Source organism: Ranitomeya variabilis, chromosome 2, assembly GCF_051348905.1.
Source record: "Ranitomeya variabilis isolate aRanVar5 chromosome 2, aRanVar5.hap1, whole genome shotgun sequence".
Taxonomy (NCBI): Eukaryota; Metazoa; Chordata; class Amphibia; order Anura; family Dendrobatidae; genus Ranitomeya; species Ranitomeya variabilis.
In genome coordinates, this window is record NC_135233.1 from 625,374,446 (window position 1) to 625,391,208 (window position 16,763).

General features: G+C 49.7%; 1 protein-coding gene across 1 annotated transcript in view; it reads right to left on the reverse strand.

Moving 5' to 3' along the window:
* The window catches only part of DRC7 (dynein regulatory complex subunit 7), an 89,476-nt gene extending 88,056 nt beyond the window's left edge, over positions 1-1,420 (reverse strand). Inside the window, exon 1 of the mRNA XM_077288995.1 lies at positions 1,115-1,420. Coding sequence (XP_077145110.1) covers positions 1,115-1,205 — 91 coding nt within the window. The 5' untranslated portion in view covers positions 1,206-1,420. The remainder of the gene's footprint in view (positions 1-1,114) is intronic.
* Positions 1,421-16,763: the final 15,343 nt, after the last annotated feature.

Consider the following 16,763-nt stretch of genomic DNA (forward strand, 5'->3'; position numbering starts at 1 on the left):
GGGGTGACAGTGATGTGGAGGTAACAGTGATGGGGGTGACAGTGATGTGGAGGTGAAAGTGATGGGGGTGACAGTGATGGGGGGTGACAGTGATGGGGGTGACAGTGATGTGGAGGTGACAGTGATGGGGAGTGACAGTGATGGGGGTGACAGTAATGGTGGTGACAGTGATGGGGGGTGACAGTGATGAGGGTGACAGCGATGAGGGTGACAGTGATGAGGGTGACAGTGATGGGGGGGTGACAGTGATGGGGGTGACAGTGATGGGGGTGACAGTGATGGGGGAGGTGACAGTGATGGGGGAGGTGACAGTGATGGGGGTGACAGTGATGGGGGGTGACAGTAATGGTGGTGACAGTGATGGGGGGTGACAGTAATGGTGGTGACAGTGATGGGGGGTGACAGTGATGTGGAGGTGACAGTGATGGGGGTGACAGTGATGGGGGAGGTGACAGTGATGGGGGTGACAGTGATGGGGGGTGACAGTGATGGGGGTGACAGTGATGGGGAGGTGACAGTGATGGGGGGAGGTGACAGTGATGGGGGGAGGTGACAGTTATGGGGGGTGACAGTGATGGGGGGTGACAGTGATGGGGGTGACTGTGATGGGGGGTAACAGTGATGGGGGTGACAGTGATGGGGGGAGGTGACAGTGATGGGGGAGGTGACAGTGATGGGGGAAGGTGACAGTAATGGGGGAGGTGACAGTGATGGGGGTGACAGTGATGGGTGGTGACAGTGATGGGGAGGTGACAGTGATGGGGGGAGGTGACAGTGATGGGGGGAGGTGACAGTTATGGGGGGTGACAGTGATGGGGGGTGACAGTGATGGTGGTGACTGTGATGGGGGGTAACAGTGATGGGGGTGACAGTGATGTGGAGGTGACAATGATGTGGAGGTGACAGTGATGGGGGTGACAGTGATGTAGAGGTGAAAGTGATGGGGGGTGACTGATGGGGGTGACTGATGTGGGGTGACAGTGATGGGGGGTGACAGTAGTGGTGATAGTGATGGGGGTGACTGTGATGGTGGTGACTGTGATGGGGGGTGAATGTGATGGGGGGTGACAGTGATGGGGGATAACAGTGAAGGAGGGTCGTGCTTTCTGACTACCTGTTATTGCGGCTCCTGTGCGTTCCCTCAACGCGTCTGGTTTCCAAGCAACAGACCGGAATTGACGACATGAGTCCCGCCCCCGTATCATGGGATTAGATGTCACAGGAGAGGGCGGGGCTGCTTCTTCCAGCGCAGAGCTCGCGCCTCTAGCCAGTGCCGGTTCGCAGTGCTGAATGTGGCACCGAGGAGATGACGCAGAGGGGACGGAAGAGCTGAGGAGACGGAGGGGGCAGAAGAGCTGAGGGGACGGAGGGGGCAGAAGAGCTGAGGGGACGGAGGGGGCAGAAGAGCTGAGGGGACGGAGGGGGCAGAAGAGCTGAGGGGACGGAGCGGGCGGAAGAGCTGAGGGGGCAGAAGAGCTGAGGAGACTGCGCGGGCAGAAGAGCTGAGGGGGCAGAAGAGCTGAGGAGACTGAGCGGGCAGAAGAGCTGAGGGGGCGGAAGAGCTGAGGAGATGGAGCGGGCAGAAGAGCTGAGGGAATGGAGGGGGCAGTGTTAGGCTACGTTCACATTTGCGTTGTGCGCCGCAGCGTCGGCGCCGCAACGCACAACGCAAATAAAAACGCAGCAAAACGCATGCACAACGCTGCGTTTTGCGCCGCATGCGTCGTTTTTTTCATTGAATTTGGACGCAGCAAAAATGCAACTTGCTGCGTCCTCTGCGCACCGACGCGGGCGCCGCAGCGACGCATGCGGCGCAAAACGCAAGTGCGCCGCATGTCCATGCGCCCCCATGTTAAATATAGGGGCGCATGACGCATGCGGCGCCGCTGCGGCGCCCGACGCTGCGGCGAGGACCGCAAATGTGAACGTAGCCTGCTACGTTCACATTTGCGTTGTGCGCCGCAGCGTCGGCGACGCAACGCACAACGCAAACAAAAACGCATGCACAACGCTGCGTTTTTGCGACGCATGCGTCCTTTTTTTGGTTGAGTTTGGACGCAGCAAAAATGCAACTTGCTGCGTGCGCCGCAGTGACGCATGCGTCGCAAAACGCAAGTGCAACGCATGTCCATGCGCCCCCATGTTAAATATAGGGGCGCATGACGCATGCGGCGACGCTGCGGCGCAGACCGCAAATGTGAACGTAGACTTAGAATCTGTTTTGTTTTTGACCATCCGCCATTTTGTGTGTTTCTGGCTGCTGGGCTTTTTTCCCTGGTGCTGCTGGGTTGTCTTGGTCAGGTGATTGTATCACCCTTTATTACCCAGCACCTGCCTACCATTCCTTGGACAACAGTGTTAATCCTCTGGAGTTCTGGCTTGGTGCTTTGATAGCTTTCTGTGTTTGACATTGTGCAGTTCTGGGACCTCTGGTTCTGCTATCTTTAGTTTCTGTTTTCAGTTGGTTTCTGCAGCCAATCTCTGTGTTTTCTATTAGGAGGTGACCTGTTTTTATGCCCAGTCCTTAGATCTTTCAGGGACCTCCTTCCCCCTATCTATAGGTCTTCGCTGAGATTAATTTAGGATCTTCGGTGGGTCTATTCGCAAGGAATGGGTCGCCCACTCCATCGTAGGGTATCAGCCTAGTATCAGTGCAGGGTCAGTTTTCCCCCTTCTATCCTAGTTCTTTGTTGCAGTTCCGTAACAGACAAAAGAGCAGCGGGGGCAGAAGATCTGAGGCGATGGAGGGGGCTAGTGATGGGCAGTCCGGCTCTTTTTGGTGATCCGGCTCTCATGGCTCCGCTCACCAAAAAGAGCCGGCTCTTTTGGCTCACGAACCGGCTCTTTTTAGATCCTAAAAGGATCCCTATTCAATAGCTATTCAGGCGTCCGAAACTCCGCCCACTTCTTAGAGCCAATTAAATTGAAGCGTGGGCGGGGTTTGCTCAGGTGGGCGGAGTTACGCCTCCTGAAGTCCGGGATTTTACGCCCAGTGAGAGCCATTCAGGAATTTTAGTGGCTCTCACTGGTGTGCCGGCTCCCGTCGTTCACAGCAGGGAGCCGGCTCTTTGTGTCGGCTCGTTCATGAACGACACATCACTAGAGGGGGCAGAAGAACTGAGGGGACGGAGCAGGCAGAAGAGCTGAGGCGACGGAGCGGGCAGAAGAGCTGAGGGGATGGAGGGGGCAGAAGAGCTGAGGGGATGGAGGAGGCAGAAGAGCTGAGGGGATGGAGCGGGCAAAAGAGCGGAGGGGGCAGAAGAGCTGAGTGAACGGAGGGGGCTGAAGAGCTGAGGGGACGGAGGGGGCTGAAGAGCTGAGGGAACTGAGCGGGCAGAAGCGCTGAGGGGATGGAACGGGCAGAAGAGCTGAGGGGACGGAGGGGGTAGAAGAGCTGAGGGGACGGAGCGGGCAGAAGCGCTGAGGGGATGGAACGGGCAGAAGAGCTGAGGGGACGGAGGGGGTAGAAGAGCTGAGGGGGCAGAAGAGTTGTGGGGACTGAGGGGGCAGAAGAGCTGAGGGGACGGAGCGGGCAGAAGAGCTGAGGGGATGGAGGGGGCTGAGGAGACTGAGCGGGCAGAAGAGCTGAGGGGACGGAGGGGGCTCAAGAGCTGAGGGGACGGAGGAGGTAGAAGAGCTGAGGGGACGGAGGAGGTAGAAGAGCTGAGGGGACGGAGCGGGCAGAAGAGCGGAGGGGGCTGAGGGAACGGAGCGGGCAGAAGCGCTGAGGGGATGGAACGGGCAGAAGAGCTGAGGGGACGGAGCGGGCAAAAGAGCGGAGGGGACGGAGGGGGCTGAAGAGCTGAGGAGACTGAGCGGGCTGAAGAGCTGAGGGGACGGAGGGGGCTGAAGAGCTGAGGGGACGGAGGGGGCTCAAGAGCTGAGGGGACGGAGGAGGTAGAAGAGCTGAGGGGACGGAGGAGGTAGAAGAGCTGAGGGGACGGAGCGGGCAGAAGAGCGGAGGGGGCTGAGGGAACGGAGCGGGCAGAAGCGCTGAGGATGGAACGGGCAGAAGAGCTGAGGGGACGGAGGGGGCAGATGAGCTGAGGGGACGGAGCGGGCAAAAGAGCGGAGGGGGCTGAAGAGCTGAGGGAACGGAGCGGGCAGAAGCGCTGAGGGGATGGAGGGGGCAGAAGAGCTGAGGGGACGGAGCGGGCAGAAGAGCTGAGGGGGTAGAAGAGCGCAGGGGGCAGAAGAGCTGAGGGGACGGAGGAGGCAGAAGAGCTGAGGGGATGGAGGGGGCTGAGGAGACTGAGCGGGCAGAAGAGCTGGGGGGCTGAATAGCTGAGGGGGCAGAAGAGGTGAGGGGACGGAGGGGGCTGAAGACCTGAGGGGACAAAGCGGGCAGAAGAGCTGAGGAAATGGAGGGGGCAGTGTTAGAATCTGTTTTGTTTTTGACCATCCGCCATCTTGTGTGGTTCTGGCTGCTGGGCTTTTTCCCCTGGTGCTGGGTTGTCTTGGTCAGGTGATTGTATCACCCTTTATTACCCAGCACCTGCCTACCATTCCTTGCTGGACAACAGTGTTAATCCTCTGGAGTTCTGGCTTGGTGGTTTGATAGCTTTCTGTGTTTGACATTGTGCAGTTCTGAGACCTCTGGTTCTGCTATCTTTAGTTTCTGTTTTCCGTTGGTTTCTGCAGCCAATCTCTGTGTTTTCTATTAGGAGATGACCTGTTTTTATACCCAGTCCTTAGATCTTTCAGGAACCTCCTTCCCCCTATCTATAGGTCTTCGCTGAGATTAATTTAGGATCTTCGGTGGGTCTATTCGCAAGGAATGGGTCGCCCACTGCATCGTAGGGTATCAGCCTAGTCTCAGTGCAGGGTCAGTTTTCCCCCTTCTATCCTAGTTCTTTGTTGCAGTTCCGTAACAGACAGAACAGCGGAGGGGGCTGAAGATCTGAGGCGATGGAGGAGGCAGAAGAGTGGAGGGTGCGAAAAGAGCAGAGGTGACGGAGTGGGCGGAAGAGCTGACGGGATGGAGGGGGCAGAAGAGCTGAGGAGATGGAGGGGGTGGAAGAGCTGAGGGGATGGAGGGGGCGGAAGAGCTGAGGGGATGGAGGGGGCAGTAGAGTTGAGGGGTCGGAGGAGGTGGGTGGGGCTTAGGGGGCCGAAGATCTGGGGACTATAATATAAATATGCCATATTTTGAGTATACACCTAGCAGGTTCCATGGCTTTTCAGACACGCGCTGTGGGCTTTCTGACCCCCCTCTTCACACTGAGTACAAATCTCTTCTTTTCAATGCTCCCTCCCCCTGTTGAGGGCTTCACACCCCCTGCATACAGCGATAATGTGAATCCAGTGTGCTGTGAGCAGGCCTACTCAGCTTTGTGCAAAGAAGCATGGTCTGGGGGGCATTCCCTTTGTTCTCATAAACTGGTATATAATCGTGCAGCTTAGGTCTGGAAGCAGGACAAATAAATTTTTGGCCTCTGCATCGGCCAGGCCATCGCCTCGTGCGTTTTCTAATTTCCTGAACCATTGGTATCTGAGAAACGAATTACTGCTTACCTGCGTTGCATAGCCAGGTCATGTTTGGTCTTAATAGAATGCTAATCTCAAAACAAGATCAATGGTAATTCCGTTGTCGCTATACAAGGTTGCATCCTGGAGCTATGGTGGATATGAGTGTTCTGTAACTCTTGAGTCCCTCTGAGAAAGTAGGAGTGGAGTCCATAGCTCTGCCCACTCAGTGATGTCACGACCAGGGGGTATAAGTAATTGGGAGCTCATTTTTCACTAGCTTTTGTCCAAGGAACTAGTTGAGACACATCTCTGATGTATTGGGAGATATGCTCCCCTCCTCCCAGCCGCATGGTCAGCCATGATATGAGAGAACTGTCAGTCTATTTTCTTCCTTTATTCCTTTTTATTTTGTAATTGTATGTGCGATACTTGTCTCCTTTTATAATATCTTTTTACCCTTTTGTAAACACTGCCTACCTTTTGGAGTAAAGTATATAAAATTACTAGCTTCGTTTCTCCTTGCTCTATAACGTACTTTCACGTCCTCTTAAGTTAATTAAGCTAATTGGGTTGGCTCCTGACCCATTATTAATTAAGGAACAGGAGCTGGTGGCAGCGGCATTGTCCTGCGCTGGTGGGTAACGCTGGCAGTGACTGAACGGGGTTTTTATAGTGTATTGCCCAGCTGCGGCTGGGAATAATTATATCGCCCTCACTGCAGTGTGTGCCCCTCAGCCAATACATATCAGGCCAGCCTTTCTGGCGACTATCCTAGGTGCATTTCCCTGACTGACTTAAGGGTAAGGGGGGGGGCGCCAGAGAGCTGAGAGTTCCAAACCACAACTGGGAAGTGGGCTATAAATCCCCTTCAGGAAAGAACCAGGGCCAATCAAACAACCCTGGTTCATAAAAAAAACACCATTGGAGGAAAAACCTCCACTATACTAAACAAGAAAAAACCCTGGCTCATGACATATTGGTGGCAGCAGTGGGATGATAAAAATCTTCCCCCCTGTGATTCATGACATTGGTGGCAGCGTGGTGGGATAACAGAGCATTAGTGATCTGGTTTGAGCAATCATTCCTTTCACTAAAAACTTGCACAGTGCTTGCGAGGACTTTGCGCAAACAATTTTGGAGAACGAGCTCAGTGTTTACTAGTCCTGTGACGATATCGTGTGTACTTCGATTACCCCCTCCCTTTCTCTTTGTTTTTCTATGCTATCTTTTATTTGGCAACCAAAGACTGGTATAAGCAGCATAACAAAAGACACTCTTATTGCCCTTTGTGGGTTGAGACGGATTGACGCCACATGCAAAAACAAAAGCGAACTGGTTGCGGCCCTGGTGCAATTGGAAATTGCTCAGAGCCCAGTGGACGTAGAAGCCATCCCAAGCGCAAATGGTGCCGCTGCAGAGGTCCAAGCACTGAATGCTAGCCCTATTTACAACCAGGGCAGATTGCACCCCCACCTGCAGGCAGCTTTGGAACAACTTCCCGCCGCCGACCGTGATGGACTTCTGAAGCTGATCCAGCAATACCAAGAGAAATCGGGAGGCGGAGAGAGCCAAGCAGGTGGCTCAAGCTCAGAGGGACCATGAACTGTGGATGGCCCAACTCACGGCAGTACCGTCTACCACTCAGAACCGTGAGTCCAGCAACGCTCCATCCCCTAAACCCTGGCCAGAGCACTTTCCTGTGATGGAAAAGGATGGTGACTTGGACACTTTTTTGATGGCCTTTGAGAAGGCCTGCAGACAGTGTGATAGAAATATATATATATCATGTAGATCTCACTTGCATGTATACTGCTCTATAATCATATATACTCACAGCTAATATATACATTATAATAAATGGCTGACAATGAACTGATATAAGCCAGACAGATTGTATTTGGGTTTTCCATCTCAAAAGCGGAACTTGGGTCAGATGTCTGAAATAATGCCTAGAATATAGCTGAATCTTGCTGAAACGGCAGACCAACAGTGTCAGATGTCTCAACTCTGTCCTACATGCAGAGAGCTCAATTCTAGTAGCTTAATCAGCAGTCATATGAGCATTAATCACAATATTCCATATATGTTTAGATAACCAATGACAGAGGAGCTAGACAATATGGTGATTAACTAACCACCCCTAACCACTCCTTTCTATATGCTATCATAAAAACTATGTATGTACAATAAAGTATCAGTATTGATGGAATGTTATTGACACAATAATGTTGTGCAGTCTCATTCTTCCTTGAGCGCTCAAAATACTCAGTCTTATTGGGAGTGGCCACAGCACACACAGAGGGATAAATTTATCCAACCCAAATATTTCCTTATCATTAATGGCGCCCAACAGCGAGGCATGGATGAAACACACGGGGACCCACTACTGACCGGAGAGATGGAGGTGTTGCCACGGCCTTGGTTCACGGGACGGAGACTGCGCAGCTCCATAAGTAAGGTAAAAAAATGTTATCTTACCTGAAAGTCCCATGTGCCCAGTCCGGGTCTATACCTCTTGCCGGTCAGGTGTGGTCACCAATTCCCAGGTAGTGTAAAAAGTCCGAAGCCTGAATCCAAACCCTGGGAGGTGTCTGTTGTGTGCCGTGTATGTGTTCTGTGTTTGTGAAAAATCCGGGAGAGGAAGGAAAAGTGACTTTTGTTTGTGGTGGCTGGGTAACAGACCGCAGGAGGTCAAATCGCTCGATAAGTTATTGCAGGATTCCCGTGCATAGGAGGAACAGGTAGTCCCATGTTCCAGGCACGGGTAGTGATAACTTAGAGGGCTACTGCAGATTCCCGTAGTGCCGGCGATCCAGTTAGGACGACCGGACCGGGGTGGTAGATTTCCCGCTTGTTGTGCTTCTCACTCAGGCGGCCCGGGCGCAGGTGCGCCCAGTGCAATTGGCAGTAGTCTGTTCCCAGCGCAACCTGCACGTGTCACAGAATTTGAAAGGGCATCTCCTGGATTGTCTGTTTCTGTTTGGTTCGATTCATGTATCGCTGCTTTTACAGTTGTAAAAGAAAGTTTTTTTTTCTTCTCTCTCTCCCCTGAACTTCCTCTTTTTCAGCTGCGAGCAGAGATGCATTGTAAATCACACTGTCACATCTGTTTTTTTTCCTGACTGTTTTCAGCTGCAATGCCGGCTATGTGCTTTTTGTGAAGAAGTGAAACAAATTGTATCATTTTTGGTGCGACATACGTGTTTTCAGATATGTGATTTTTTTTTTTTTTTGTTTCAATAATTTTTATTTGAAAAATTTCACAATAATCTCCCAACGTGGGAATGTTGAAAATACAAAAATTACATAAATATCAACAAACATTGTAATGTATGGGGGAAGTATTTATGTTGATTATTTAAAGACAAGACAAAAACAAGACAGAAACAAAAGGGGATGAGCTCAAGACCGAAGACAGTATAGAACCACTCTACAATTTTACAATAAATTTCTCACATATCAACAAGTATCAATCGGTTATCAACATTGTCCAGCTCAGGAACCCCACTCCACCGAAGAGAAAAAGAAAAAGCAACATCTCAGGGAGACAGGGTGAGAGCCAACTTCATTTGACCATCCGGATGTAGTTCCAGCCATGGCGACCAGGTTTGGAAAAAGGAGTTCCAGCTATCGGTTCTCGTCGCTTGAATGCGCTCATATATCATGATAGTATTCATTCTATCTTTGACAAGAGATATTGAAAGTGAAGGAGACCTCCATTTTGACGCTATGTGTATTTTGGTCGCCATTCCCAATAAAACCACCAGTCTGTGTAATTTTTTTAGACAATCCCTGCAGGTTTTAATCCCAGAAGGAGGGTCAGTGGGTTCATTGGTGTCACTCTTCCAAGCATCCCATCTATTAGGAGCTTTACCTCCCGCCACAGATCAGTCACCACCGGGCAGGACCACCATATGTGACCCATATCTCCTGGTGCGTCACAACCTCTAAAGCATTTGTCAGAAACCTGTGGATATATGGTATGCAGCCTCGTAGGGACTAGGTATGTTCTATGTAAGACTCTAAGGGAAGACTCAACCAGAGACACCTGATGGGAGCCTCTTGACAAGGTATCACAACAGCCCTGCCACTCCCTCAGCGAGATTTCTAACCCCAAGTCCTCCCACTGCTGCATAAATGTAAGCTTTTTCTCCACTTGTATACTAGCAAAGGAAGAGTATAAAGAAGAGATAATCCCCCCACCCAGTGGATCATCTATACATTTCTGTTCAAATCCAGTGATTCGAAAAGGCCTCCCACCCGGTATATTCTTTCTGCCAAAATCAAAGATTTGGTTAATACGGAATATTTCTCGTGCTGGCGGATCATACTTTTGAATAAACTCTTGTTTAGACAGGACTATGTTAAACGGGGAACAGAGATGTTTTATTGTAGTTATTCCTCTGAGTATCCACCAGGAAAAGGGTTGTGGGTCAAGACCCGGAGGGAAGACCGGATTGCAAAATAGTGAATTTAGTGGCGTATTCTTGGTTTGCAGCTCATTCTTAAACCTCTCCTTCCTCCAAAGGAGCAAAGACTGAGCTGCGAAAGGTGAGATATTAGTGATATGTTTAGGGAGCTTAGCTTCAGACCACAGCAGGCCCATCAGAGAGCAAGGTTTCAATTGAAATGACTCCAGTTGTACCCATCTAGGTTTATCAACTGTTGAGCATATTCTAGATAGCTGGGCGATTTGGGCAGCTTTAAAATAATTTATAAAGTTAGGTAAGGAGAATCCTCCCTTCTTCCGGTGGATAAACATGATCTGTTGCTTGATCCTAGGTTTTTTCCCCTGCCAAATAAATTTGGAAACCATAGAATGTATATCTTGTAATATTTTCGAGGGAACTGGAATGGGGAGGGAGCGGAACAGGTATAGAAACCTTGGGAGAGAGACCATTTTTATGGCGTTTATTCTGCCTAGCCATGAAAGTGTCAGTGACGACCATTTAGCCAGATCTCGTTGAAAATTCTTTATAAAGGGGGTATAGTTCCATTTATACAGGGTGGACCTGTCAGACGTCAAGTTAATCCCCAAATAGGTTAGAAAGTGTTCTTTTTTTTCAAACCCAAACTGCGACACCAAATATGCTTGGTCTTTTTCAGGTATGTTCAGGAAGAGGGCCTCTGATTTATCTGTTTATTTTAAGCCCTGATACCGACTCAAAATCACGAAGTAGTGAGAATAAATTTGGAAGGGTGGTGTCTGGCGAAAGAGGGCAGCCCTGTCTAGTTCCTCTCATGTTTATTGGGGTGGGCTGCAGCGACGGGAGCTTAAGATACGCAGTTGGTTTATCATATAGTAGAGTTAGGCAATTGACTAGTTTGCGGGGTAGGCCGAACAAAGATAGTACTTTAAAGAGGTATGGCCATGACACAGAGTCAAAAGCCTTTTCAATGTCTAAGGCTAGAAGCATAGTAGGCCGCTGAGAATTAGTTGCTGAGTGTATTATATTTAGATTACGTCTTATATTATCTGGCCCCTGTCTCCATGGTATGAAGCCCACCTGGTCTCTGTGTACCAGGGAGGGAAGTACTTTGTTAATTCTGTATGTAATAATGGATGTGAATATCTTTAAATCAACATTAAGTAACGAGATCGGTCTGTAATTTTTAGTTAATAGGTGATCTTTTTTGGGCTTGGGAACAACTGCTACATGCGCTATATAGAATTCTGGGGGCATTTGAGTACCATTTAATAGTGCATTGCAGAACTTTGTAATGTGTGGTGTGAGAGTTTCTTTGAATTTTTTTATAGTATGGTGCTGTAAGGCCATCAGGCCCAGGGGCTTTATCAGTTTTCAGTTTTTGGATTATTAGCTCCACATCTTCGTCTGTTATCTCAGCCTGCAACAGATGGGAGGAGGATTCGTTAAGCTTGGGGAGTGTCAGATGCTGCAGGAAAGTTTGCAGAGAATGCGGGGGTGGGGGCTTAGGTGAAGAGTATAAATTTTGATAAATATTATGGAACTCAGTATAAATATCTTCAGGGTGAGCAGAGACATTTCCGTCGCTTTTTTTAATTGAGTGGATAGTGTTTAAAGATTCTTTTTGGCGTAATTGTCGTGCTAATAATTTGCTTGGTTTGTTTGCCATTCTATAAAAAGAGGCCCTCGTCCATGTTAGGGCACGTTCTGTTCTATGTGTGAGAACGGTATTTAACTGAAGTTTGACGTCTTGTATCTGTTTGATTAGATACCGTGAAGAGGATTGCTGATTTGCTTGTTCAAGATTAAGTAATTTGTTTTCTAGTTTAGTTTGCAATTCTGATCTGTTTTTTTTCTTAGTCTACGTTCACATTTGCGGTCTGTGCCGCAGCGTCGCCGCATGCGTCATGCGCCCCTATATTTAACATGGGGGCGCATGGACATGCGTCGCACTTGCGTTTTGTGCCGCATGCGTCCCTGCGGCGCCCGCGTCCGGGCGCAGAGGACGCAGCAAGTTGCATTTTTGCTGCGTCCAAAATCAATGAAAAAAAGGACGCATGCGGCGCAAACGCAGCATTGTGCATGCGTTTTGCTGCGTTTTTGTTTGCGTTGTGCGTTGCGGCGCCGATGCTGCGGCGCACAACGCAAATGTGAACGTAGCCTTAGCTGTTGCCAACTTAATTATAGTGCCCGTGATAAATTTCTTATGTGCTAACCATATGTTTCCCGGGGATGTCTCTTCATTAACGTTCGTTTGAAAGTAGAGTTTAAGATCTTTGCTGATGGTCGCTGCTATTTCTGGATCTGTCAATAGGGAGTTATTTAGTCGCCACCTGAACAATTTAGATGTGCTAGTGGTAAATTTATACGTGATTTTAGTGATATTGATTGCAATAGCATACGGAACGGAAAGGGGAAGTGTGTGTCTCTAACTGCGTTGAGCGCAGAGAGAGGGGAGAAGGAAAATATATATATGGCTTTTTTTATTGTTTTTTTTTTCATATATTTTTTATTAAAGTTTTCCAAAGTTTTTTTGCATCAAAATTTTGAGTTTTTGATTATTTTGGTTCTTTTTTTGGAGTTTTATATACTCATTTTTAGAAGTTTTTTTTAGTACTGTTTTTTTTCATTTTTGTGTGTTTTTCATTTTTTTTTGCTTTTGCCATGGGGAATAAAGTGGCCGAGCAACAGGAGGGTCTTTTATTTCCTGATGAGAAAACGGCCCCCCATATAGTGATAGTGGCAGAACACGAAGGTGTTAAGTATGTGAATAATTTTGGAAGGTATAAAGTACGTGAAATTCATAAGAATGGCAGACTTCAAGCTGCAGAGTGGCATGACGTAGAAAGGAAAATAAGGGAAGTTAGCTGATGTTAGATTGCTGAATGCCAATACATGGTATGAAGTAGCAGCAGAGCTTACATCGTTTAGGTGGTACAGAAAGTTATGTGAGCAAACCGGGAAGTGATTTTTGTGGGTATGAGACGGGAGAATCTGCGCAGTCTGCTTTTAGCAGAATCCATGGTATACGTAGTTATTTTTGCACAGTATGTGGTGCACCTCGTCCCTCCCTACAGGGAGAAGGCATCATTGCTCCACTCTATTGGTCTCGTTCTTCTCTATCCTCCTTTTTTTCTCTGTCACTTTCTTTCCTCATTCTTCTCTCTCACTCTCCTTTCCTCTCCTCTTTCTCCCCACTTTTCTCTTCTCTCTCCCTCTCTCTATCTCTCCCCTCCACACCACACCTATCTCCTCCCTCTTCTCCTCACCCACCTCCACTCCTCAACCCGTCCACTCCTCTCTTCTCCTCTCTCTTCCTTTGTCTCACTCATCAACCCCTCCTTCTTCTTCCTCTTTTTTCCTCTTCGTTGCCGGCTGGCCCAATTCAAACAATATGGTGCTTACAGCACAAGGTTCCCCTTCCATGTCCCTGACACAGTCCAGCCACTGCCAGTGAAAATCCCACTACACACAATGCAGTAGGCAACCCCCAGACATATCAGGCAGCAGACAGCTCAGCCCTGGGTGCAGAGGGGGGAGTACTGATCATCTACAATCTGCTGATAATGTACAACTTCAGCACCGGTCAGAGCTGCCTACATTCACACCAACACAGAACTATAAGCCTAATCCATCACAGCTTCAGCAAGGGGGAGACATCCTCACATAAAGAAAAGCAACTTCTAAGTCCAAAATTAGTCAGTGTATGACCCCAGTACAAGCTATCCCAACTATTCCTCTGATGAAGATGAAGAGGGAACATCATACATGCTGTCCAGTACTAGAAAAGAAACCCACAGGCACCAAGAATGCAGGGGCAGATACAGGCACCACCATTACACTATGTGCACTGCACTTCAAGTCAGGTGACAATCTTCCAGACCCAGGGATGCATCCCATGCCATTTTACCGAAGAAAGTAGCAGAAGCAGCAAACATATGCAGCCACCTGGAATGATCTCTGGGCCATGAATGGAAATAGAAGCAGGTGATGCACTCTGGCCAATCATGAAGGAACAATTCAAACTTCCAGCAGAATTAGAGGTACACGCTTGGGAGTCAGGGCCACAGCTAATTGAACAGCTCAGAGAGTGGGCCAAAGGCAGATTGGCAGGACGAGCCATGACATGAGCCAAGACAAGACAGAGTCTGTAAAGAAGTTTCATGGCAGAGTAATGCAAGTATTCCAAGACTTGGGCTTCACCATTCATGACCAGATACGCAGGCAAATGTTGGCACAGGTCTTTGTGCATGGACTGAGACAGCCAATCAGGAAACCACTGATAGTGGCTAGGCCTGAGAACAGGTCAATAGCAGTGGACTGACCCAGCAAAATGGTTCATGTGCGCCTGGGAGACTGTTTATTGCTAATTGTTGCCAAAACTGCCGCCATTATAGCACCACAAAGAGCGCAAAGAAGGAAATGGGTGCTGTGCTGCTGAGAACGCCAGAAGGGGAGCCAGAGGTGAAGACGCTGCAAAGTGCCGATCAACACACCGGAAGAACCGCTGCAGACTCCAGAGAGGAGACACCGACCTCAATAAGGTTAGCAAAGGAGAGAAGCTATGTCGGAGCAGGGGGAAGAAGCGATGGCAGATGCAGCCACAGCCCCTGTAATGCCCAAAGACCTTGGGTTGGATGCAGCCGCCGGTCTCATGGCACCCCCGGGCCTTGCCACGAATGCACCTGCAGGCCCCATCTTACCACCGCAGCTTCAAACAGCAGGCCGGACCCCGCTGCCGCTACAGTAGCCATCATGTTGTCCACAGTAGCCAAATGGATTGAGTCCCAACCAGGGGTGCAGAAGACAGCCCCTCTCATGGTGACCACTGACCTGGAAGCGCAACCATCCTACGAAGACAGAAGAAGTGTCAAGTGTTACATCTGTGGCGAGTTTGGCCATTTCCAGAACCAGGGCAAAGCACCCACGCCCCCGAAGGGACTGGAGCCATGCAATCCAAGAGTTGGTCCAGAGAAACAGGTCAAGGAAGAAGTGCAGAAAGCAGTGAAGTACCCCGTCCATAGGACAGAGGCAAGCAAGCCAGGTCCGCAAGACACTACGCTCCTGACATGTAAAACTTCATCTGCAAGACCAATACCTCAAATTATCCTTAAAGTGGATGGCGTTGTCAGATCCAACGTGGTGCAGCCAGAAGTGTGATGATACCTGTGGAACTCGCTGATCCCACCTGCTTATCAGAATCCTGTGTCTCGCATGGGCATTGATGGTCAGGTCAGACATTCTCAGCTTATGAAGTCACTGAGCGTGTGCACTCAGCCAGGACACTCTATCCTGTCCCAGTTTGTGGTGTCAAGGACCTTCCACTCAACCTGCTGGGAGTGAACCTACTGCAGAAGCTGAAGGCAACCACAGTGTTCCAGGAAGATGGGACAGTGACACTTTCTTCATCCCTGACCCAAGAAGAGTCATGCTGGGGGCCCTACAAGAACATTAAACAATCGATGAGGCCTACCCAAGGAGGTACTGGATGTAGTACCAGAAAGTCTATGGTCTAAGGGACCCCAGCACGTGAGAAAACATCAAGTTGCCCCAGTACGGGTGTCACTCAAGCCATGTACCCCGTACCCTCGTAAGGCCCAGGCCAGGCCTAGAGTCAAGCTGCCTCTGACCAACTGAAGGTCTACCTGGAAATAGGAATCATTGTTCCTTGGACATCGCCTTGCAATCCTCTGCTTTCCCTGTCAAGAAAAAGACTGTAAAAGGAGAGCCAGCCAAGTTCAGAATGGTACATGACCGGAGAGCTGTGAATGACACCACGGTGTTTGAAACTCCAATTGTGCTGAAACCGCACACTCTGCTCTCAAATGTGCCTGCCACAGCAAAAGTGTTCACAGTGACCGACCTGGCTAATGTTTTCTCCAGTGTTCCCCTTCATCCAGGAGACCAGTTCCTGTTTGCCTTAACACACCAGGGGGGACACCACACATGGACAGTGATGCCACAGTGGGCCCAGAACAGCCCTTCACAGTTCACCAAAGCAATGTCCACAGTCCTCACCAACTGGGTCGCAGAACATGCAGAAGTAACCCTACTACAATACATGGACAATCTACTCCTTTGTGCAGTTGACTTTGACACGTGTAAAGCCCATTCCTTGTATCTCCTACTCTACCTGGCGGAGCAGCACTGCAAGATCTCAAAGAACAAAGTCCAGTGGTGTCTGAAGCGAGTTACGTTCCAGAGACACTGTATTGCTCACCAGGCGAAACACCTGACAGATGACCGGAAGACCACAGTGGAGAAGATGGTTCCTCCAACAACTCAAAAGGTGCTACAGGCCTTCCTTGGTCTAGTTTCGTATTGCAGAGCCTGGATCCCTGATACCTCAGTCCTAATGCAGCCTCTGTGTGAATATGTCAGCGTGACCCCGTTCCTCCTGACTGATGCAGCCTTCAGCTCGTTCAAGAAGTTAAAAGGCGCAGTAGTCTCAGCGCCAGCACTAGGCCCATCTGACTACGAGAAGCCATTCCGTCTCTATTTGATGAGAAAAGAAGGCCTTGCTACTGGAGTCCTGACGCAGCTTCAGGGGGGAAGCAGAGACTTTTGCACTACTTTTCAGCTCGCCTGGATCCAGTTGCAAGGGGAGCCTCTTCCTCCCGCATGAGAGCAGCAGTTGCAGCACACGCCCTCCTGGACAGGACTACTGACATCATTGGAAAAACCATTGGAAATCCTGGCTCTGCATGACATCTCAGCAATCCTCAACCAAACCCAGCCAAAACATCTCTCCACCGCCAGGCATCTTCGCCTCCAGTGCTCTCTACTCCTGCCCGACAATGTCACCATCTCCAGATGCACTGTCCTCAACCCGTCCACTCTACTCCCACTCCCAAGGGAGGATACAGA